This window comes from Mizuhopecten yessoensis, unplaced genomic scaffold (genome assembly GCF_002113885.1).
Source record: "Mizuhopecten yessoensis strain PY_sf001 unplaced genomic scaffold, ASM211388v2 scaffold2049, whole genome shotgun sequence".
Taxonomy (NCBI): Eukaryota; Metazoa; Mollusca; class Bivalvia; order Pectinida; family Pectinidae; genus Mizuhopecten; species Mizuhopecten yessoensis.
The window spans coordinates 86,858-109,738 of NW_018404352.1; the positions used below are offsets into that span (position 1 = coordinate 86,858).

Genomic DNA, 22,881 nt, shown 5'->3' on the forward strand with positions numbered 1-22,881 from the left:
TCAGATCGGGGATGATCGGGGTGATCGTCATGGTCTTTGTAAGGTCGCAGAGCTGTGTGAACGGGGTATTAGGGATCACGACTACCAAGGTACCCATTCGTTGCAACACTGCAGTGAACGATTCACTGTTCTAAGGCTACACCCAAAATGTCTGCTAACTTTTACGTTGCGTCACTCCTGCACGGAGCACACCAATAGTCTGCTCTCTCTATACTTTAGACAACCACAGCATTGCGTAATTGGATCGCCTTACAGCAATCCCAGGCCACTTTCCTTCATTGCGTTTCAAACTGTCGGACTGGTTCGACCAGAGATGTTAGTTTATGAAATAGGGACAGACCTCATGGTTTGATGTTGCTGTCTATCAGGCTTTGGCAAAAAAAACATGGCCTGCATTAACATGTGCTGATCCTTCGGGTTTTACCACTTACGTGTAAATATTACATTTGAAAAATTGACATACCGGTTTATCCGCATAAACGAATAGGCCTCAAGTGAGCGTTCACCTTGGAAAGGGTTTGGGAGAAAGTAATTATTGTCTCATTCAAATAAGGTTTTACTTTACTGTGCACGAAACAAATGTGTAAACATCCGTTTTGAGCAACTTGATGGTCGGCAATTTTCACACAAAGACCGCTATCAGATACAAGCCTCATTCCAAAACTAGGGCTGCATCGATACATCAACATGACGATACGATACGTATCACAATACTGTAGTCACGATACAAATAGTCACAGTTGAAGAAAACAATAAAGATATGTTGTTAATTTTAATGGCGATATTACAACTGGAAATAGATTTAGTAAAAAACGGGCATGATTTTAAAGTTTCACACAATTCACGTCTTTCAACGTGCATGCCGAACTGGAGCTGGCACTCGCCATGTTGGAACCGATACGAGTAGACTTAGATAAACGACACAATCCCGAAAATATCGTAGGTGTTTCGTAACCTCCTAAAACGTTGTGTATCGTACCGTATTCAAAATATAGCGATATATCGTCGTACGATAGTTCGTTACATACCTACCAAGTGCGCAAGCCAATGAAATACCGTTTTATAATCTTACCCTTTGTGTTGATTTTTTTTCTGTCTCAAATCCAAATTGAGGGAAATATTTCATTACTCAAAATGGTCTTTTGCTGCCAAGACACAAAACCCCAAACAAACAGTTATTATGTTATATACATATGCCATTTTAACAGGCGCGAACTGATGTACTAAATACATGACAACGTTAGGGACGACCACTAACTCTATAGGAGTGCATGACAGAATTTTAAAATAAATAATATGGCCTTGCCATCGGGAAAATAGATAAATAGATCTGATTCCTGGAAACGCGCGAGCATGTATGCGCTCGACTCGCTTGCCAGAATCAGACAAAGGATTTCAGAGGTTATTGACATTTACGAAGGTATTCCTTCACCAGGATTCTTAACTCAGTATGCTGTATATTTCAGGCAATGGTGTTTTAAAACAGGATGAGGTCCATATGGTCTTTACGGGAAATACTAGCCTCGTCTGTCAATACACCTATAATATAATCAAATTTGCTAACTCTGTCGCCAGAGTAAAAACATGCGCTTTTGTCAAAGCCGTTTATAATATGACGCCGGGAGCAGTTTAGATCTACAGAAAAATAATTGTCTTTAATTTGATGTATGATTTTGCTATATATCATGCCGTCCAATTTTCGGTAGACCTCGGGATGACACGCTAAATCTCTAGTGGGTAGCGCTTAACACACGGCATGTACGCTTTTCAATGTCAGTACAGTGGTTCTTTCAAGCTGACGAGGCTGACGATCGAAAATCTGAACAGAGCCTGCCATTTTCTCTAACTTTTGTGACCTCGGCGCTGATTGGCTTCTAAATCTAACGGACCAGTCAGCGCCGAGGTCACAAAAGTAAGAGAAAATGACAGGCTCTGTTTAGATTTTCGATCGTCAGCCTGACCAGCTTGAAAACTGGACTCGGGCGTCCGACATGCTAATGTAATGGTATGAACTTTAATACAAGTAAGTTTGTTTCCTATCGTAGAAACACTGTACTCACATTGAATAACGTACACGTACGTGGCGTGTGTTAGGCGCTACCCACTAGAGATTTAGCGCGTCAACCCGAGGACAGCACAGTGTCCGACCAACTGAAATTCTACCATTTTTCGATGTTTCATGAAGTCTACCGAAAATTATACTGTATGATATATGGCATATCAACCACCAAATTAAAGAAAAATACTTTCCTGTCGATCTCAACTGCTCCCGGCGTCATATTTTGAACGGTAATGACAAAATCGCATGTTTTCTGGAACGGGGTCATTTTACTCTGGGGACAGAGTTAGCAAGCTGGATTATATTATAGGTGTATTGACAGACGAGGCTAGAACCTGTGGGGAAAACAATTTCCTGAAACTGTTGTCTTGTTTGGTTTTATGAATGTACTCTAAAAATATTGGTATTCATAATTTATAATATCGCATCATTTTATAGTGGGAAATGAATATTCTTCCTTAATTTATTCGGACAGTAGATAAAATTATAGATTATTTTCGTAATTACTCTTCACAATTGATATACCCTTTTTTGCTAGCCCTCCCCTCTCAGATTTAAATATATAGCTATAGTTATTTTTGAAAATTGTATAACGGTATTGTTTAAATATAGCCTTCATTGATAGCCCGTCTGTAGATAATAGATTATCATTGGTATCGTTGTCACTCGTTCTAATGTACGAGTCGTTATTTGAAACACCAAACTATATATGTCAAAGGACAATGTAAATATCATCAGCATTGCTCCCTTGACTAGTTACACGATGGCAGATCACCAAGTACATCATTAACAAAAGTCAGAGACTTAACAACTGTACTTAAATCAGATCTTAAGTATATATGGTACTTTTGTAAACACATTTCTCTGTAAAACGTTCCTAAACAGGAATTTGCGGATGCAGAAAACGATTCTGTATAATACCATATTCTTATCCTTAAAGTTTCAGCAGTGCTGTAAATGGACACTCGACGAATTGGAATTGTATACATATTACATGAAATAAATTACCACTGAATAGCTATTGACAAATTGTGTATGGCACAAAACACCGCCATGATTATTAAAAACGTTGCACTTCATATACTAGCCATAACACTATTCAAATGCTTGATTTCTACTGATATTGAACAACAAATAAAGAAGCTGATATCTTGATTTTCTAAAAAAGCAGCACCAAAAGATATAACAAAAGATCAGTAAAATAAACCTTATTGGCGCAATGTAACTATTAGGAAGTTTAGAATGCGGTACCTTTAGCGAACCCGTGGTGACATCGCCGGCCTATAAGACATCCAAGTCCTAGAGACGAGTTCATCACTGTTCGAATGCACATAACACATTCCAGCATCAGCACCATATTAGCAAATCGCCCAGGGTAACGCCCCAGATTACTTAAACATTCAAAAAGCAACTCCAAACCAGCATGATGCAAGAATTCCTCCATACAATTAGTTTTAGTGTTTTTTAAAACTTTTCTCAACTCGCAAAAGTGTATTACTGATGGATTTTTCAATAAATAAACACATGGTGTCTTTGTCATTTGAATAGTCTGGACAGCTGTTGCTAAAGAAACGTCCGACCTTGACCTCTGACGGAAGAACTTCCGAGGACTTACTTCCGGTTCATCGATTTCGATTTCTATATCGGAAAGAGACATCTTCAAGTGATTTCCCAGTCAATAATCGGTTTCTTTAAGAAATATTTTAAGATTAGTTTCCAGAATATACGAATCGGTAGAAATCATCACATGTATTTCAACATTCGACGGACTGCTTATTTCCACTAGAATGTCATGCCGAAAATTTGGAGAACAAATGTCGCATTGCAGAAATTCTATCAATATCAAGTTGGGTTGGCGCCAGTTTAACAACTCCGCTACTGGGATAACGTGTCATCTCTACAGACTCACATAGGCAGTATGACATTGACGATAGAACATATTCCCTGACGAAAACAATCCTGCTGTTGTTACAAAGCTTGCTCCTGTCAAACTAGGTCACTCTTCAACTCTGGAAAACCCTTTCCAGGACGTTTTATATCTGAATGTTGATGAAGATATCGGCATATCCGGTTTTACAAGTACATATGTGGTATTTTGTCTATTCTGTAGCGCCTTAAACCATAGAGATGTTTGCATTATTAAACAGTCGTAGAATTTCCCGCTCTGACTCTGGCGCTGCTATACGGCGAGTGCATGCCACAGGCGGGGAGCAGGGACGAAGTAGCAACTGTTTGGAAGAGAACATCTTCAGAGAAAAACAGTATTTTCCTGTGCACGCCATGCCGGTAATAGTTATTATCAAACATCATCTGCGAGCATCAGAGAGCACTTGAATATATACATTGTAATATGAAACTCGCGAGATTGGGTATAAAGGACTACCAATTAAACGAGTCAAGATACTGTGTCCACGTATCAGGTTTCACGTAAGAAAAGGAAGGAAATCTGATATCTAACATTTTAGTTATATGTGGTCTTCCGTACTGAGCGATTTATAGATGGAAATCACCAGTATAAGTAAAATATCATAAAGTGACATGATGTTTGACGCTGTATTAGTTATAAAAGAGCATTTATGTTTGAAATTGTAATAACTACCACTGTATTGTTATTGAGAGGTAATTGTATTTGTAGTTCAAACAATTGATGTATTGGCAATAAGTGGCCATCAGCGATGGGGTTATAATGATATATTGGCAATGATTGACCATTACTTATGGGGTAATAATGCCATATTGGTAATGATTGGCCATTAATGATGGGGTTATAATGCCATATTGGCAATGATTGGCAATTAATGATTGGGTTATAATGAAATATTAGTAATGGAAACCATTAATGGTGGGGTTATAGTGACATTGGCAATGAGTAGCCATCAGTGATTGGGTTATAATGGAAATTTGGCAATAATTGGCAAATTAATGATGGTATTATAATGCCATATTGGCAATGATTGGCCATTAACGATTGGGATATAATAACATATTGGCAATGACTGGTTATTTACGATGGAGTTATAATAACATATTGGTAATGATTTGGCATTAATGATGGGGTTATAATGCCATATTGGCGATGGTGGCCATTAATGATGGGATTATAATGACATATTGGCAAGGATTGGCCATTAATAATGGTGTTGTAAAGACATTAGCAATGATTCGCATTTATTGAAGGGATTATAATGACGTTTTGTCAATGACTGGCTATTAACGATGGCGTTGTAAAGACGTTTAGGCAATAATTGGCCATCATTGTTGTGGTTATAATGACGTTGTATTAACAATGATCCGCCATTTTGTTTTTGGTTTTGACGACGTTGTATTCCTATAGAGCAGGTTTAAAACTGACAATTAATAATGACGTTGTTTTTATTCTTAATGGCAATTGAAAATTGTGTTTTTAATCAGACGTACTTATAAAACGAACAGTCAACAACGTTGTGCCTGTAACGGCGTTGTATTGGTAACATACGGCCATCAATGTTGTGTCTGTAATGGCGTTGTATTGGTAACATACGGTCATCAATGTTGTGCCTGTAATGGCGTTGTATTTGTAATATACGGCCATCAACGTTGTGCCTGTAATAACGTTGTATTGGTAACATACGGCCATCAATGATGTGTCTGTAATGGCGTTGTATTGATAACATACGGCCATCAATGTTGTGCCTGTAATGGCGTTGTATTGGTAACATACGGCCATCAATGATGTGTCTGTAATGGCGTTGTATTGATAACATACGGCCATCAATGTTGTGCCTGTAACGGCGTTGTATTGGTAACATACGGCCATCAATGTTGTGCCTGTAATGGCGTTGTATTGGTAACATACGGCCATCAACGTTGTGCCTGTTATGGCGTTGTATTGGTAACATACGGCCATCAATGTTGTGCCTGTAATGGCGTTGTATTGGTAACATACGGCCATCAATGTTATGTCTGAAATGGCGTTGTGTTGGTAACATACGGCCATCAATGTTGTGTCTGTAATGGCGTTGTATTGGTAACATACGGCCATCAATGTTGTGTCTGTAATGGCGTTGTGTTGGTAACATACGGCCATCAATGTTGTGTCTGTAATGGCGTTGTATTGGTAACATACGGCCATCAATGTTGTGTCTGTAATGGCGTTGTGTTGGTAACATACGGCCATCAATGTTGTGTCTGTAATGGCGTTGTATTGGTAACATACGGCCATCAATGTTGTGTCTGTAATGGCGTTGTATTGGTAACATACGGCCATCAATGTTGTGTCTGTAATGGCGTTGTATTGGTAACATACGGCCATCAATGTTGTGTCTATATTTGGCTAGAGAGGCATGATGCTGCAAGTAGTTTAAAATGATTTAGATCGTCAAACTAGATAAAAAAAACGTAGTTTAAATCTATGTTAATTGTATACTTATTCAGAACACCATGTGGCCAGATATTGCCTTAAGCATCAGTGTGATGATTGTATAAGTATGTGCCGACGAAAGTAATAACTCAAGTGTACATTGATACATGAGATAGTGTGAGTAATAGGGGCAGGATTTGGAAATATATACAATCTTTATGACGATGATGAAGGAAGTACTTTCTAAACACCTTAAATATATCAAAGTAAATATTGTGAATGCATCGTGAAAACAAGGTCACCAGTATCGTCTACCACGTCCATGATAGACGTTTACATCGCCAATATCGTCTACCACGTCCATGATAGACGTTTACATCGCCAATATCGCTAATACGTCCATGCAAGATGTTTACATCACCAGTATCTTTTACCACGTCAATGACAGATGCAAACATCACCAGTATCTTTTACCACGTCAATGACAGATGCAAACATCATCAGTATCGTCTATGACGTCAATGACAGATGTTTACATCATCAGTATCGTCTACCACGTCAATGACAGATGTTAACACCACCAGTATCGTCTACCACGTCAATGACAGATGTTAACATCGCCAGTATCGTTTACCACGTCAATGACAGATGTTAACATCTCCAGTATCGTACACCACATCAATGACAAATGTTTTCATCGCCAGTATCGTCTACCACGTCAGTGACAGATGTTAACACCACCAGTATCGTCTACCATGTCAATGACAGATCTTAACATCTCCAGTATCGTCTACCATGTCAATGACAGATGTTAACATCTCCAGTATCGTCTACCACGTCAATGACAGATGTTAACACCACCAGTATCGTCTACCATGTCAATGACAGATGTTTACATCACCAGTATCATCTACCACATCAATGACAGATGTTTTCATCGCCAGTATCGTCTACCACGTCAATGACAGATGTTAACACCACCAGTATCGTCTACCATGTCAATGACAGATGTTTACATCGCCAGTATCGTCTACCACATCAATGACAGATGTTAACATCCCCAGTATCGTATACCACATCAATGACAGATGTTTACATCTCCAGTATCGTCTACCACGTCAATGACAGATGTTAACACCAGCAGTATCGTCTACCATGTCAATGACAGGTGTTTACATCGCCAGTATCGTCTACCACGTCAATGACAGATGTTTACATCTCCAGTATCGTCTGCCACGTCAATGACAGATGTTTACATCTCCAGTATCGTATACCACGTCAATGACAGATGTTTACATCTCCAGTATCGTCTGCCACGTCAATGACAGATGTGTACATATCCAGGATCGTCTACCACGTTAATGACAGATGTTTATATTTCCAGTATCGTCTTCCACATCAATGACAGATGTTTACATCACCAGTATCGTCCACCAAATCAATGACAGATGTTTATATTTCCAGTATCGTATACCACGTCAATGACAGATGTTAACACCACCAGTATCGTATACCACATCAATGACAGATGTTTACATCTCCAGTATCGTCTACCACGTCAATGACAGATGTTTACATCACCAGTATCGTCTACTACGTCAATGACAGATGTTCACATCACCAGTATCGTCCACCAAATCAATGACAGATGTTTATATTTCCAGTATCGTCTACCACATCAATGACAGATGTTAACATCTCCAGTATCGTATACTACGTCAATGACAGATGTTTACATCACCAGTATCGTCCACCACGTCAATGACAGATGTTTATATTTCCAGTATCGTATACCACGTCAATGACAGATGTTAACACCACCAGTATCGTATACCACATCAATGACAGATGTTAACACCACCAGTATCGTCTACCACGTCAATGACAGATGTTAACATCTCCAGTATCGTATACCACGTCAATGACAGATGTTTACATCTCCAGTATCGTCTACCACATCAATGACAGATGTGTACATATCCAGGATCGTCTATCACGTTAATGACAGATGTTTATCTTTCCAGTATCGTCTTCCACATCAATGACAGATGTTTACATCACCAGTATCGTCTACCACGTCAGTGACAGATGTTTGTATTTCCAGTATCGTCTACCACGTCAATGACAGATGTTCACATCACCAGTATCGTCCACCACGTCAATGACAGATGTTTATATTTCCAGTATCGTCTACCACATAAATGACAGATGTTAACATCGCCAGTATCGTCTACCACGTCAATGACAGATGTTAACACCACCAGTATCGTCTACCACGTTAATGACAGATGTTTACATCTCCAGTATCGTATACCACATCAATGACAGATGTTAACACCACCAGTATCGTCTACCACGTCAATGACAGATGTTAACATCCCCAGTATCGTATACCACATCAATGACAGATGTTTACATCTCCAGTATCGTCTACTACGTCAATGACAGATGTTCGCATCACCAGTATCGTCCACCACGTCAATGACAGATGTTTATATTTCCAGTATCGTCTACCACATAAATGACAGATGTTAACGTCGCCAGTATCGTCTACCACGTCAATGACAGATGTTTATATTTCCAGTATCGTCTACCACATCAATGACAGATGTTAACATCACCAGTATCGTCTACCACGTTATTGACAGATGTTTATATTTCCAGTATCGTCTTCCACATCAATGACAGATGTTCACACCACCAGTATCGTCTACCACGTTAATGACAGATGTTTACATCTCCAGTATCGTATACCACATCAATGACAGATGTTTACATCTCCAGTATCGTCTACCACGTCAATGACAGATGTTTACAACACCAGTATCGTCTACCACGTCAATGACAGATGTTTACATCACCAGTATCGTCTACCACGTCAATGACAGATTTTTTCATCGGCAGTATCGTCTACCACGTCATTGCAAGATGTTTACATCACCAGTATCTTCTACCACGTCAATGACAGATGCAAACATCATCAATATCGTCTATGACGTCAATGACAGATGTTTTTATCGCCAGTATCGTCTACCACGTCAATGACAGATGTTAACATCACCGGTATCGTCTACCACGTTAATGACAGATGTTTATATTTCCAGTATCGTCTACCACATCAATGACAGATGTTCACATCACCAGTATCGTCCACCACGTTAATGACAGATGTTTATATTTCCAGTATGATCTACCACATCAATGACAGATGTTTATATTTCCAGTATGGTCTACTCGTCTTCCACATCAATGACAGATGTTTATATTTCCAGTATGATCTCCCACATCAATGACAGATGTTTATATTTCCAGTATGATCTCCCACATCAATGACAGATGTTTATATTTACAGTATGGTCTACCACATCAATGACAGATAGTATCGTCTGCCACGTCAATGACAGATGTTTACATCTCCAGTATCGTATACCACGTCAATGACAGATGTTTACATCACCAGTATCGTCTACCACATCAATGACAGATGTTTATATTTCCAGTATGGTCTACCACATCAAAGACAGATGTTCACATCACCAGTATGGTCTACCACATCAATGACAGATGTTAATCTCACCAGTATGGTCTACCACATCACTGACAGATGCAAACATCATCAGTATCGTCTACCATATCACTGACAGATGTTTTCGTCGCCAGTATCGTCTACCACGTTAATGACAGATGTTTACATCGCCAGTATCGTCTATTACGTTAATGACAGAAGATTACATCGTTAGTATCTTCTTCCACGTCAATGACAGATGTTTTCGTCGCCAGTATCGTCTACCATGTCAATGATGGATGTTTTCATCATCAGTAAGTAACGTCTACCACGTTAATAATAGATGCTTACATCATTAGTAACGTCGACCATGTCATAGTCCGAATTATTCTGACGTTTTATCGACTTTTTTTTATATCGGTCTATCGTCGATTATCGTCAAAACTCCGGCCCTCTATAATATGCAGGAAATAAGCGACCCGCGTCTGGGTCGCTCTTCAAACTGATATTTTAGAAACAAATCGTCACTTTCACACACATGTCGCACATGGATCGATAGATCTATTCTTTATGCACTAGGTGGTATCAATAAAATGTTTCAAAGTTCATTACAAACAGTATTTTCCAACGTTTTCTATACCAACCCATGCTTTTAATGGAAATTAGGGCAATGTCACATGACTTGACGAGATCTCGCGTTACCGAAAGAATTTCCCAACGTTATGACGTAGCCTGTCGAGATTTTAGGCACGTGGCATTAAAAGGCGGGGCTATCAAAAACATAAAGTAAAACAGAGTAAGTTTGAAAAAATATGTTTTTAGTGATTGTATTGGTTTTTTGAGGCATGTAATTTATGTTCATCTTGTGCATAAAGAATAGATCTTTCGATCCATGTGCGACATGTGTGTGAAACGTGAGGTTCATGACAGACGTAGCGTGAAAAACGTTGAAAGTCTAAGTGTGTGATTTAGTTAAAACACGTGTTTTGTGTAAAATATCAATCCCGCGTTAGGCGCCTCATTCGTATATTGATGCATGCTCCCGTTAGGATAACTTCAAGTGACAACCTTGAAAACTATATTGAAGGTCAACATTAACTGTGAAAACTGTACAGTCAATCTGATTTAAAGGAAGCACTAACCACATGGAATTATTTTCAACTGAAATAAGCAGCCATGATAAACGCTCATTTCGTATTAAATAGTCGCGTTTAATCAACTCAAAATTATTTCTGTCCTTGCTGCCCTCATCCTATTAATATTACTACAACTCAAAACGCGACAATTCAGCTCTCGATACACACTGTGCCGATTACAGAAGACTTGCACATCGAGAAAAAGAACCATTCGACTTATAATGTGTGTCAAGAACATCCGTTTCTTCTTCATATTACATGTTGAAATGCTCCGTCGTGTGAAATAATTGTGTAATGACTAGAGTTGAAAACAACTAAAAAAAACGTCATTCACATACAACGATAGTATTACATGTAACAGTTCCCTAGTGAACAATACATGTCTGTAGTTAAATAGTGCCGTGCAAAAAAGGTTGGACGGTCAGAGCAACAAACATCGCGTAGACCATGACTGAGGTATACAGACGGCGGATATCCCCTTGAGTGGCCAGATTAGCAAACATTGCTGAGACCATGACCGAGGTAGACGACCGGAAGATATCCCCTGGAGTTGCATCAGGAAAAAACATAGAACTTCGATGTTTGGTTGTTGCAAGACGAGACTGTGACAGGGAAACAGATAATTACGTGTACAAGGTAAAGACTCTATTACAGTACACAGCAATCCAGCTTCCCAAAATACATATACAAAGGCATAAAAGGTTTGGTGATCGTAGGCGGAAAAGGAAGTTCTCCAGACAAGATAATGCTGATGTCCAGCTCGCCAGTCAGGCAAATCGACACACTTATTAAACACCAGCCTCGATGTCCAGGGGTTACGCTCATTTTCGCTCTCTGCACTCCTGAAATATGTCATAGCAAAATCGAAGGCCCAGTGTGTGCCACATTGTTGATGAGACGAGAAGACTAGTTCAATCCTTTTATGCACATCAAAAGTATCTTTCGGTCGCGTAACGGTTAAATTGACAGACTTTGAAGTCATCTTCAAATGATAGGTATCAGCCTAGCGATTGGTCAGCTTTTCTAACCTGAAACCAATCAAACAGCTATCTTCGTGCCATAAATTTTGCTATGACATATTCCAGGGGTGAAGAGAGCGAAAGTGAGCGTAACACCTGGACTATCGAGGATGATCAAACACGTGACAAACACCAACTAATCGGAAACCACTCGAACCGGAAACCAGGTCAAACACCAAGCGATAGGAAACCCCTCGAACCGGAAACCGGGTCAAACACGAACCAATCAGAAACCACTCGAACCGGAAACCGGGTCAAACACCAACAAATCGGAAACCACTCGAACCGGAAACCAGGTCAAACACCAAACAATCAGAAACCACTCGAACAGGAAACCGGGTCAAACACCAACAAATCGGAAACCACTCAAACCGGAAAGAAGGACCCAGAGACGTTTCCGATAATGTCAGATATAATCAAACTTGCACCGTTCGATAAGTGCTCTTTTTTTTGGTTGGGTGGGAGGGGAAGTTATATTGTCCCCAAATGTTCGAGAACTGTGTAGATATTCTGGGGATAATAAACTGTTATTTCCATCAAATCCATCTATTTTGTTATCGTTATATTTTACATTAAGCGATCAGATAAATAAGAAATGTTTTCATTTAAATATATTTTATTGATTTATGTCAAAGAAACTAGGCATAAGTTTTTAACACTTAATTTGCCCTCTCATTTTTTTATCTGAGTAAAAGAAATACTTAAATTATTAAAAAGTAAAGTTCAAAGACAAACTAGTAAAACAAAAATGTTTTAAATTTCACACGATGAATCTTTTCCTATTTATTCATTTTACATAAGTATATAAAACAAACCGCAGTTAGATGTTAATTAAAAAGAAATGATGTGATGGTTTACTTGTTCGCTAATCTGGATAGCGTAAAAAGGTAGACTATTTTTGTTCCCTTAAGCAGTTTCGAATATAAATCCAGATACGCACATGCTTGTTTAAAACTACCAAGAAACTAACATGTTAACGCTAGCAAGCGAAAAGGGAAGATTAACGAAATCTGAATCATAGATTCAGGCTTTGGCATACAAAGATGAATGTGAAGCGTCTGGCAGAATCACTGCCCTTGTGAAGCCTTGATCAGACTTTTAGTCTGTCATCTTATCTGAGCCTGTATTGGGTCACTCCAGCAATGATAACACGTTCACAAATACACGAGACGAGTACAAACCATTTTTCTCGTTTTTATTAACCATCAAATTGGCATGTAAACTTAAGGGAGACCCTGAAGTCTGAGAAACCCCAAACTGAGAATACGCCTCGTTTATAACATGTTGTCAATTCCTTGTCAATTGTACAGTTGCGTATGGAATTTGCATTTTGTTCTTGAATACATTTGACTTTCCTCGGTGTGAATATTAAAAAAAACACAGACAAGTGCGAAAAACAATTATTAGATTATATGGATATTGGAAACATTACCATAGACTAGGTTCACGTCGTACACATATCATACCAAGGGAGGTAACCAGTAAAATTCGAACATGTTTTTACTGAAGCGCCAACATACGCACCTTTACAATAAATGAACATGCAAGCATTTCTCTTCTTACTTTATTGTGTGACGTTCGCAATGATTGTGATATTGGTAAGTACAATATATCTTGATGTTTGCCTTTCACTTTTTTTTTGTGAGTGCTTACTTTTTACCAACGAAAGACGCATTCTGCTCCAAATTTTGAATGCTTTGCATGTTGATTTTGATTTATTTTTGTTTGGTGATACTCAACTTTCGATAAAGTGCATCATTACATCCAGCAGAAGGTTATGATAATAATAATTTCACTTCCTTATTTTTATTTACGTGTGTACGTTGTAATATATGTTTATGAAATTGCATTTTATTTAGTTTTGCCCGATTGCTTTGTTCATTATCAAATTACTACACCAGCTGGCTGCATGTCATGATATATCTATAATTTATAATTTTTTCAAACGCGGATCCTTTTCACAGCGAATTTATTACAAACATGTTTTGCTTTAAGTAAGGTAATCTATCCGTCATGTAGACATAAGATATAATTACAATAGGTACTGTGTTATTGTGAAACACTTGTATTCTCAATGTTATACGAATGTATCTGATATGTAATATGCATCTTTGCGCGTGTATATACATCTTATATGGACATTTAGATTCTGATGTCTATCGAAATTGAAGTATTTTAAACCAAACTATTAAAAAAAAACACAAAGAGAGACACAGACATTGCAAACCACACGCAAAAGAATGATGAGAAACAGGTTATTTGTACTGGCTAAATAAAACTTTCATTTGGGGAAGTAAAGCATTTTTTATCAAGGGGGAGCCCGGCGATATTCGGCGATAAGAGCACTGAATTCTGATCAGGAGATTCAGCAGCACTAAGTGTTCTTTAATAACAAATATAAATGTCATTTTAAGTGGCGAACGAATTAACATCTGCAGTTCAATCTTTTTAAAAGTGAAAACGTTGCAGAGAGTTTTTAAAACAGGTAGCTCAACTAGTTTTGCAAAGGTTTGGCAACACAGGTCTTTCCGTCCTGGATTGATGCACACAGAAAAACCCATTAACAGTGATTACAAATATATACAAGGCAATGTAGATCCGCTTTTTATTTTTTTTAACTGAAAATGTTGCAGTGAGGTTTTAAAACATGTACGGTATTTTGTCTCATTTAATTTTTCCAAGATTTGGAAGAACATGGCTATCCACTTTGGAGGTGATGTAAACAGAAACTTCCATTAAAAGCGATAACATTTAACAAAAAGACAATAGACAACCGCATTTAATTAAAAAAACACACACACATTATTATGCACGTTTCAGTGAGGGTTAAAACAGGTGCATTATTGTATCTCATACATTTTGCAGAGAGTTAGCAGAACAGGTCCGTCTAGTTTCGGGTAATGTAAACAGCAAATCACATTAGCAGTGATTACAAATATCAAAACAAACAAGGAAAACATTAGAGTTTGAGTCTTCGAGGGGATGTTTTAACTTCCTGGTTCATCAACCACTTTCCGTGGATGACGTAGATCCTTACCATATTTCAGCGTCATAGTACACCTCGTCGACACCAGGCTGTCTGTCGCTGGTATTTGTCAAGATTGTCGTTACCCGCAACCTCTAGCTAATCAGCCCATGTCCAATGTAATACACTTTATATTTCAAGAATAGAATTTCAAATGCGCGTGACGTCATTCTAACAACATTGGGGAAATAACACGTGGTAGTTCGTACGAAAATGTGGTTTGTTTTTAACGACTGACAGTATAGACAACGAAAATAAATTGAACGCCGTCTCTGACGGGGTAAAGACATTAGCGGCACCCCTTAAATGTTTTAAAAGCATTGCTAGCTCCTTTTAAATTGAAATCGATCTTTGAAAATGTTCCCATGGTTTACGTTGCTTTCTTCTGTTTTTGTACAGACATTCTCCGAAATGAATTTTTAACGATTTTCAGTACAGAATATTAAAACCAAACCTACATATAACATGACCATGTTCTATCAGTAATAAACCTAGCTTCATCAGCTGTCAGACATATTAAGGTTATATTAAAAACTGATATTTTCACTCCTATTCAAACTGAGAAATAAAATGCATCTCCTCAGGACCTGAAATTTAAACCTATTCATGTCTGCCACATTCTCGTATTAAAGAAACAACCAAAAAATACAATTTATCAGATAGAAGCCTCACTTTGCACAACTATAATCAGAGAATTTGGCGATATGAGACAATATCAATCGGGTACCGTCGGCACTTTCCGTAAACAAGATACGGAAAGTGCCGACGGTTCTCGATTGAGATATTACTTTGATAGAAATAGTGAAATGATAAATGAACTATTTATTCATTAATGCATATATCACGTACACCAAGTATAATAAAAAAAACAAGCTAGTGGACCCCCACATATAACATACTATCAGTACAAAATAAACTAAATACATTTACACGGTTGACCCGTATTAGGTCAACCGGTGTACAGGATAAATATACCCTGGGAAATCATCTCCGTATTTTGAGTGACTACAAACGATAGTAACTCCATCCCGTATATTTGTTACGAATACTAGTTTGTAACTGATTCCGGATATGTTGTCCGGCAAATGATGTTAATCTAGTACGGCAAGCCGATTTAGTAACAAACATAAGATCACGTGAACATATCTACAACTTAACAAAACAAATATAAAGGTCAATCCTCTACCAGCCGTTTATTTGCTGGCGAGGTTATTTTCTCTGTATATTTTGGACGACGCTCAGCTTTAATGACTTTGCTCTCCAGACAGGGTAGGTGGTAAATATCTGATAATTTCCTGTCAGCACGAGCAACAAGCACCTGGGCCTAAACGGTCAATGAAATGAGGCAATCAATTCCGTTATTTTTGTTTTAAACATTTCCGCGGGATTGCTTCGTCCTCCTATGTAGCATGAATAGTAAGGTGTCTTGTAGAATAATTTATTTACAGCAATGCCGTAAACATGTTATTGGGATGTCTGCTTGTAGAGTATGGCAACGTCTTGGTACATTCCGTCTTCAAGTACGTCTTGTTAAAACGTGTTTATCCAAGAATGATTCATATCACGTGTTTGATGTCAACAACAAAATACCACTGACCTGTGATCCAGACAAACAAAGCAATACAATAGATCTGTGATACGGACAAGTCCAATGCCAGACACATGTTTAACGAAACGAACAAGATGAGCGCTACATCTTCGAAATTTAATGGTTCGTCTCTCGAAACACGTGTGAACATAAATATGAATAGCGGGCACCTTCGATTTCAAAGATCGGTTTGGCATTGTCTAGATTGGTGTCAGCGATTGAAATCACAGGGGCTGGACACACTGATCAAGACAAACGACACCGACCCGTATCATTGATATAGAGCAAAAATGTGATAATTGAATTATGGATAAATGTATAATCAATTGTTTGCTCGAGTTTCACCAAAACTCTATTCTAAGAGTATCGTCGAATTATATATGCCCTGATTTTGTTTTCGTGTAAATTGGTTCAAATTCTTGGATCGATTACCGGTTACCCTGACTGACCGATGATCGATTAAAATAGAAATACATTGTATGTTGAAATTATAAAGAGCACAGTCTATACAAATTTGCTGTAATAATGACATCAATTATGTATTGAAAAAGGTAACAGGGAGAGAAAAGATGGATTTGTAGTGACACAGACTTCCGGTATGAATTTAAAGGAACAAAGATAGACTACATGACATATGGATCGACTACCATAGTAACAAGGTGAGCCAATTCGGACTGGCATTTGTAATGGAATTTTCACGAGAGCTGTAACCTCGATGTATTGTATGTAGTTACATGCCACGCATAGCTGCCTATACACAGATACCTGTACGTAGGTGAATCCACCAATTTTTCGAACAACAAAACAAAAACACTGCTTGTTGCACCCATTTGGTCCCTACCAAGGCCATGCCCTGGACCGCTCCTAAACGAATCCACTCCGAGACACAGGGACCTGGGAACTTGTTTTATGGGTTTAGATCAACTCTTTTGCAAATAAAATAATTAGGGGTGGCATATATACCGAATGTTGATCTAAACCCGTAAAACGTGAGAAATTACACTGAAAAGCCAAGGTCCAATACAGCTGTAACAAAGTCGCAGGTCCCTGTGAGTCAGAGTTGTGGTTTCTTTGTAAATGTTGACACCTGAGGGGTCCGACTTTTGTCTACTGACGTTATTATTGCGAAGCTGACATTACTCTCCATCAAGTGACCAATATAGAAACAATATACGTGCCACGATACTATGAACATACCATTGATCACATCTAAAGATTGTCACTAGCACGGAAACAAACATACACGCCAGTTCCAAGGATCTGCTCTATGTATCAGATGTACGTTAAATGATATTATTTATGAGCACATGTAAGAATATAATTTATATTTTGGCGATAAGTTAAAGATCAGAACAGAATTGATCTTACGCGAGAAATGTTTATTATATTTTGGATTGGTTTCTACATTTGGACCACAGGGACCTGATAATTTGTTATCGCTTTATTTGGGGGTTGCTCTTTTTTTTTTTACCGAAAGTTCATCTTAAAAACGTGTAAAATTAATCTGAACACCTTAGTTTAGGTCCAAATATATAGCCGTAACAAATTATCAGGTCCATGTGGTATGGACCTGCCAACGGCACTTCTATTTCACCTTAGTAGTCGATGAGTTTGTGTAGTATTCACCCCTCCTTTTATTTTAAATTAATGCTTAAAATGTGCTAATATATTGCATCGTGTATGAAACACGTGGATCTGGGAATTTGTTACACTAGACTAAGGTGTTCAGAGTAATTTTGCATGTTTTAGGGGTTTAGATCGAGTTTCGATAAAAATGTCACACAACCCCTAAAACATGTAAAATTACTCTGAACACCTTAGTCTAGGTCCACATATAGCTGTAACAAATTCCCAGATCCACGTGTTTCACAGGGCCAAATAAAGCTGTAATAAATGTTCAGGTCCCTGTGGCCAATAAGACCATACATCACAATATTAGACATGTTATCTACATTAAAATCTTACATTATACCTTAACCACAGCACAACATCATTTCTATAATGATGCTCCGATGATCAAAACGTTTAATCAATAATATTATACCATAGAGACGAATGACCGTGTGCAAAATGCACTAAAAACCGCACCTTTATATTATGTAGGCGACAGTCGGGTATTACCGTGGTACAGTAGGTGTTGTTATGTCGTTAAGGACCAGGCGGACATTTAGTGATATCGTGGAATCATAAACAAGGCCTAAAGTGCAGTGTACACCTGTCAAGTGCAGTATAAACAGGAAAGCGTGGATCACTAATACATTTATGGCGGACTAAGGACGGGTATGGTTGTCCCCGGTTGTCAGCGACGTCCAGTTCCGCCACCTTGACCTTGACCCGGCTGGATGTCTCCGGTGATCTAGGCTCCAGACGTTGACCTCGGTATAATATTGACACACTCTGTTGAAGGATGGTTTTTAATAGGATATATCTTAACTATAGACTAGTTTATATTTCTAAGGGCACCCCGGAGTACTGTGAGGGTACATGTTTCGTGTGTTCTCACCACCTGACTTGATTTGCGAGAACGAGAAATATCTTTTAAAACAAAGGGTATAGTTTATGCTTACTGCAAATGAAAAGAATCTTTCCCAACGTAATTTCGTTTTCAAGTAAAATTTGCTTACCTCCTCTGAGGAACACGAGTTTCGATCCCAAATCTAAACAATACAATGTCGTATAAACATTTCAAAGTAGGAAGGGCAAATTAAAAGGCTTCAATAACTGATCATATTCTTTTGATTTACATGTATCTTAAAATTCAGGAGTATCAAGTACAAGTTATATGAAAAGTGATAATAAAATTATATAACAGTGCCGTTCTTCCAATTACAAATAAAACCAAACCAAAAGTTATATTCTAGTAAAAGGTACAGAACATATATAGGTAGACAAAAGGTCTGCAGAGCATTTCAACTAAAACAAACACATTAGTTGTGAGAGGCATAGAGTATTGCGAAGAAGTGAGAGATCATGTTTAACTTTAACTTAAACCATCACTTACAGGCTACAGGATACATCATCACAAAACCACAAAAATGTAGGCCCTTGGCATTTTACTGGCTTGCTGTTTTAATAACATATCGTTGTTCTAGTTTAAATGTTTGCGTCCCTAAGTTGTTTAGATATCCCAGCGATTGCGTCCCTAAGTTGTTTAGATATCCCAGCGACTCCAGAGTAAAGATTTGACGTGTTATTTTAATTGAAGGAAATTCAATCGAAATCGTCTCAAATGCGTCAACTGCAATTATATTTTGTAATAAAAATGTTTGTGTTATTTATATGAGGAATGGAAGGAGCACAACCAGAACTGGATCGGATAGTGAGTGAACTAAGAACCAACCCCACTGTTACTGGACACAGCCTGGTATTACGCTAGTGTAAAGTTTACATAGGATATATACTTCTGTGAAATCAGTACATCATCAACTATCCTCATACCCAACGGATTGGGTTTGAAAGTGATACCACTTTTCGAGTAACTTTTTCAGTAAATGGCCAAGAAACGCATGAGATCATATATGTTTTGACGCCATAATTATCAAAACTTTAACTTCATCCCGGTTCTAGAAAACCGACATCAATAACATGCTAAATTTGGGAGATTTTTTCTGAGGTGAGAGGCCTTGAGATATGTTTAGTAGCCTTTGACCTTACTGAAACTTTACTGCCATTCAATGTGTCACGCGATTGATAATATTACACCTGGCCGCGTGCCAGGATAGGGTACAAGTGTAACGTGATGATATGGTGTTACATAACCTAAGATAGTGTTGTCATTCCTCTCATAATTTATATATTTCATAACTTCTAATACACACTGTAACTTGGGCCTTCGTTAATGTATATTCTAGTGTTCCTCCTCTGCAGAATAGCGTACCTAATTGGATTGTATTAACCATATGACCGGATAATAAAACATCATGTCGCCCTCGGAATCTCAAGTTTATTATGATTTCATTTCTCTAGAAAAATGAGCAAGCGGCCACAAACCCGAGTTCTGAGTGACAGAAGCAGGTGGCATCAATGATGGCGCGAAAGCCCTCGTGAAACATTATTAATCACTAGGGAAACAAAGAATCGTGTTTCCCTACAACAATGGCACTAAATGTAAAACATTCAAAGTATTTTTTACGTTGATAATCGAACACAGTTATCTCCCTTGTATAATTCCTACACAGTAATCCCCATTGTTTGACATTTAATTCAAACGACAGTAGACGTACTGTCAACTGATACTTCCGGCCAACTCACTTTATGTGTTTCTTTCCTGCACGCATTTCACCAAATGAATGCATGCATTTGTTTTTTTGATTTGGGATGCCTTTGGACTCAGTGAGGTGGGTTGGGCGAAATAAATACGGTTTGCAAGTTTTGATCCATCCGTCTGAGGTTTCTGACTCGCTACGGGGTACGGTACCTTTATTAACTCAGTATGAATGATAGCGTTTGTTCATTTGATGTTACATCCTCCTCCACCAATGACTAATTATGTCCTCAATTATCAACTCAAATGTCCGTCCTTGATACATTGTTATATTGATGAAATAGACTACTCTATTGAAAATCTTCCTCATCATATGAACATGATATACAGTGTATATGATCTGTATTCATATACTTTTCAATACTATCTTTACTTGTATATATAGCATCACAGTTCTGAAATATCAGTTTATGTCAGAATGTATTTTAATGTAATCACCATTAGAATACCGAAATTTGGGTAGTCCTTAAAGGGACTATAATGGTAAAAATCACAGTTAAAAATATCATAACGAGTGTCATTTTCAGAAAATGTGTCACAAAACTTACACTTTCTCTTACACAACACTAATTAAAAGTGTCTGCCAACATATTTAATAATTGCGTATTATAATCTCATTTTAAGTCAACGTCCCGCTTGTATTGCATAATATTAAGCCTCGTACGAGTAGCACTGCGCATGCGCTTGTCCGTTGTGTTACTATGGCGCATGCCTAATGTACATGTTTTTACCACTGTCATGTTCAACTTTGTGATAGTAAGTAAAAAAGGTTTAAAACAAAACAAAAACAAACAAAAAACAAAACATGTTCGTGTCTTTACGACACGAAGTTACATTTTTGTAGACATGAAGTAACACCTCGCCATTTCCTCTGCGCAACAATTTTTTTTTCTGAACAGTGACACACCGGAAACAGTTTACTTGACAAATCACTACTTTACGTGCGATTGGCTGATCGTCTTGCTAGGAGGTCAATGTCGTATTGCTAATGGTAACGGTACAAAGCAATACATCTGTTGATTGATTCGCTGATTTGTCACATGGTGATAGAACCAGACATGAAATAGAATAATTTTTTCACCAAGTATCGTAACACCAGCTTTGTATTACCGCGCAGGAGGATGACGAACTGCTGAAACCGGAAGTGAGGAAGCTTTTCCGGTGACCGATGTTTCGTAGCATATCGACTTGTAAGATGTATGCAGTTGCATACAGATTATATCATAACGGTAAAATAATACCTGCTGAAGCATTTGTATTCTAGTATTTGAACTGTTTATAATTAAATTGTCAGCATAAATGAGCTTAATTTAAACAAAACAACACTAAAAACACATTTTCTTTTAAGGAATACTGATTTTGATGCACATATCCTCTAATGAACCTAAACCTTTTAAAATGTACTTCATCAATACATGGTCCAACAATGTTATAAAGATTATCCTCAAGGGTAACATGAATACAATATCTAGGTCACCATTCGCCTTTAGAGTAGAATACATATAAAATAATGTACCGTTAAGATTGAAGAGTTTTAAGTTATCAAAATAACACCAAATATATGATACAAAAGTGCAGCTTTTTCTTTGCTTCACACACATCACTTGTATTAAAACGATCTCAATGACACTAAACACGTAATAAAAAGGCAAAGTCTATTTGACAAATCTCCTTAGCACTCCAACGATCATGTTGGGATTTTAGAATGATTACTTTTGTGTGAGATATGGTTTTCACGTCTTACACTTGTACACATTTATTACACCGACAGAGGTGATGTGAACGAAACGAGTAAATAATGGTTTAGCATGTGTTTGTACGTCACACCGTTCTTAGGAGATGTAAATGACCTGCTCACGGCGAGTTCCGCACATGTAAAACGACATGGTGATTATCTACGGGGGACGTCGTCTTCCATCAAATGCTTCTCATTCACATTATTATTC

General features: G+C 37.9%; 1 protein-coding gene across 3 annotated transcripts in view; it reads right to left on the reverse strand.

Moving 5' to 3' along the window:
* The window catches only part of LOC110444537 (inverted formin-2-like), a 58,826-nt gene that overhangs the window by 20,653 nt on the left and 15,292 nt on the right, over nt 1–22,881 (reverse strand). The window contains exon 1 of one of the 3 annotated variants that reach the window (XM_021488925.1): nt 3,311–4,349. The exons of the other annotated variants lie outside the window; for them this stretch is intronic. Within the exon in view, the coding sequence (XP_021344600.1) occupies nt 3,311–3,716 (406 nt within the window). The 5' untranslated portion in view covers nt 3,717–4,349. Of the gene's footprint in view, nt 1–3,310; nt 4,350–22,881 lie in introns of those variants that run through there. 3 annotated transcript variants of the gene reach the window in all.